The sequence below is a fragment of the Cariama cristata genome, unplaced genomic scaffold (genome assembly GCF_000690535.1).
Source record: "Cariama cristata isolate BGI_N322 unplaced genomic scaffold, ASM69053v1 scaffold22435, whole genome shotgun sequence".
Lineage (NCBI taxonomy): Eukaryota > Metazoa > Chordata > Aves > Cariamiformes > Cariamidae > Cariama > Cariama cristata.
Genome location: NW_009618432.1, coordinates 3302 through 3838, shown reverse-complemented (window position 1 = coordinate 3838; position 537 = coordinate 3302). Strand labels below are relative to the sequence as shown.

At 61.6% G+C, this 537-nt stretch overlaps 1 protein-coding gene across 1 annotated transcript in view; it reads right to left on the bottom strand.

The window, feature by feature from the left end:
- The window catches only part of DPH1 (diphthamide biosynthesis 1), a gene marked incomplete at its 5' end in the record, with an annotated part of 6383 nt that overhangs the window by 3399 nt on the left and 2447 nt on the right, over positions 1 to 537 (bottom strand). The window contains one exon of the mRNA XM_009700861.1: positions 1 to 106. This exon is cut by the window's left edge and continues 15 nt beyond it. Within this exon, the coding sequence (XP_009699163.1) occupies positions 1 to 106 (106 nt within the window). The remainder of the gene's footprint in view (positions 107 to 537) is intronic.

Genomic DNA, 537 nt, shown 5'->3' with positions numbered 1-537 from the left:
CCTGGGCGAGCCGAGGTGATGTGCAGCCCAGGATCTCCCCTGGGGACAGTGGCTTGCACTGGGGCACACACACTTTGTACTGGGAGCGCAGCTCCTGTGATGCTGCCTGCAGGAGATACGGAGTCAGTGCGGACAGACTGTGCCACAGAGCGCGGCCAAGGCCACTGGTCCCCAGCACTGCTGGGGACCCTTGGGGACACCCCAGCCCTGGTAGTCCCAGCTCCACGGGGCAGCAGCAGCAATGGCTGAGCTGTTGTGCCCCAGCAGAGGGGAGCCGGTCTGCGGAGGGTAACGGCCCCGTGCCGCCGAGATGCTCAGCGAGGCTCAGCCAATGTATCAATTAAAAGACAAGGGAAAACGCTTAACGCTTCAATAGCCCCATGTTTAGACAGACATGGCTCAAGAGGCTCATTCATCTCCTCTCGTCCTGCCCAGTCGGCCATTCAGGGGCAGACAGGCAGACCCACCGGAGCTTCTCCTGCCGCTGCTGGCACCGCATCAAAATGCCAAGTGGTCCCCCGCCTGCCCTTACATTTT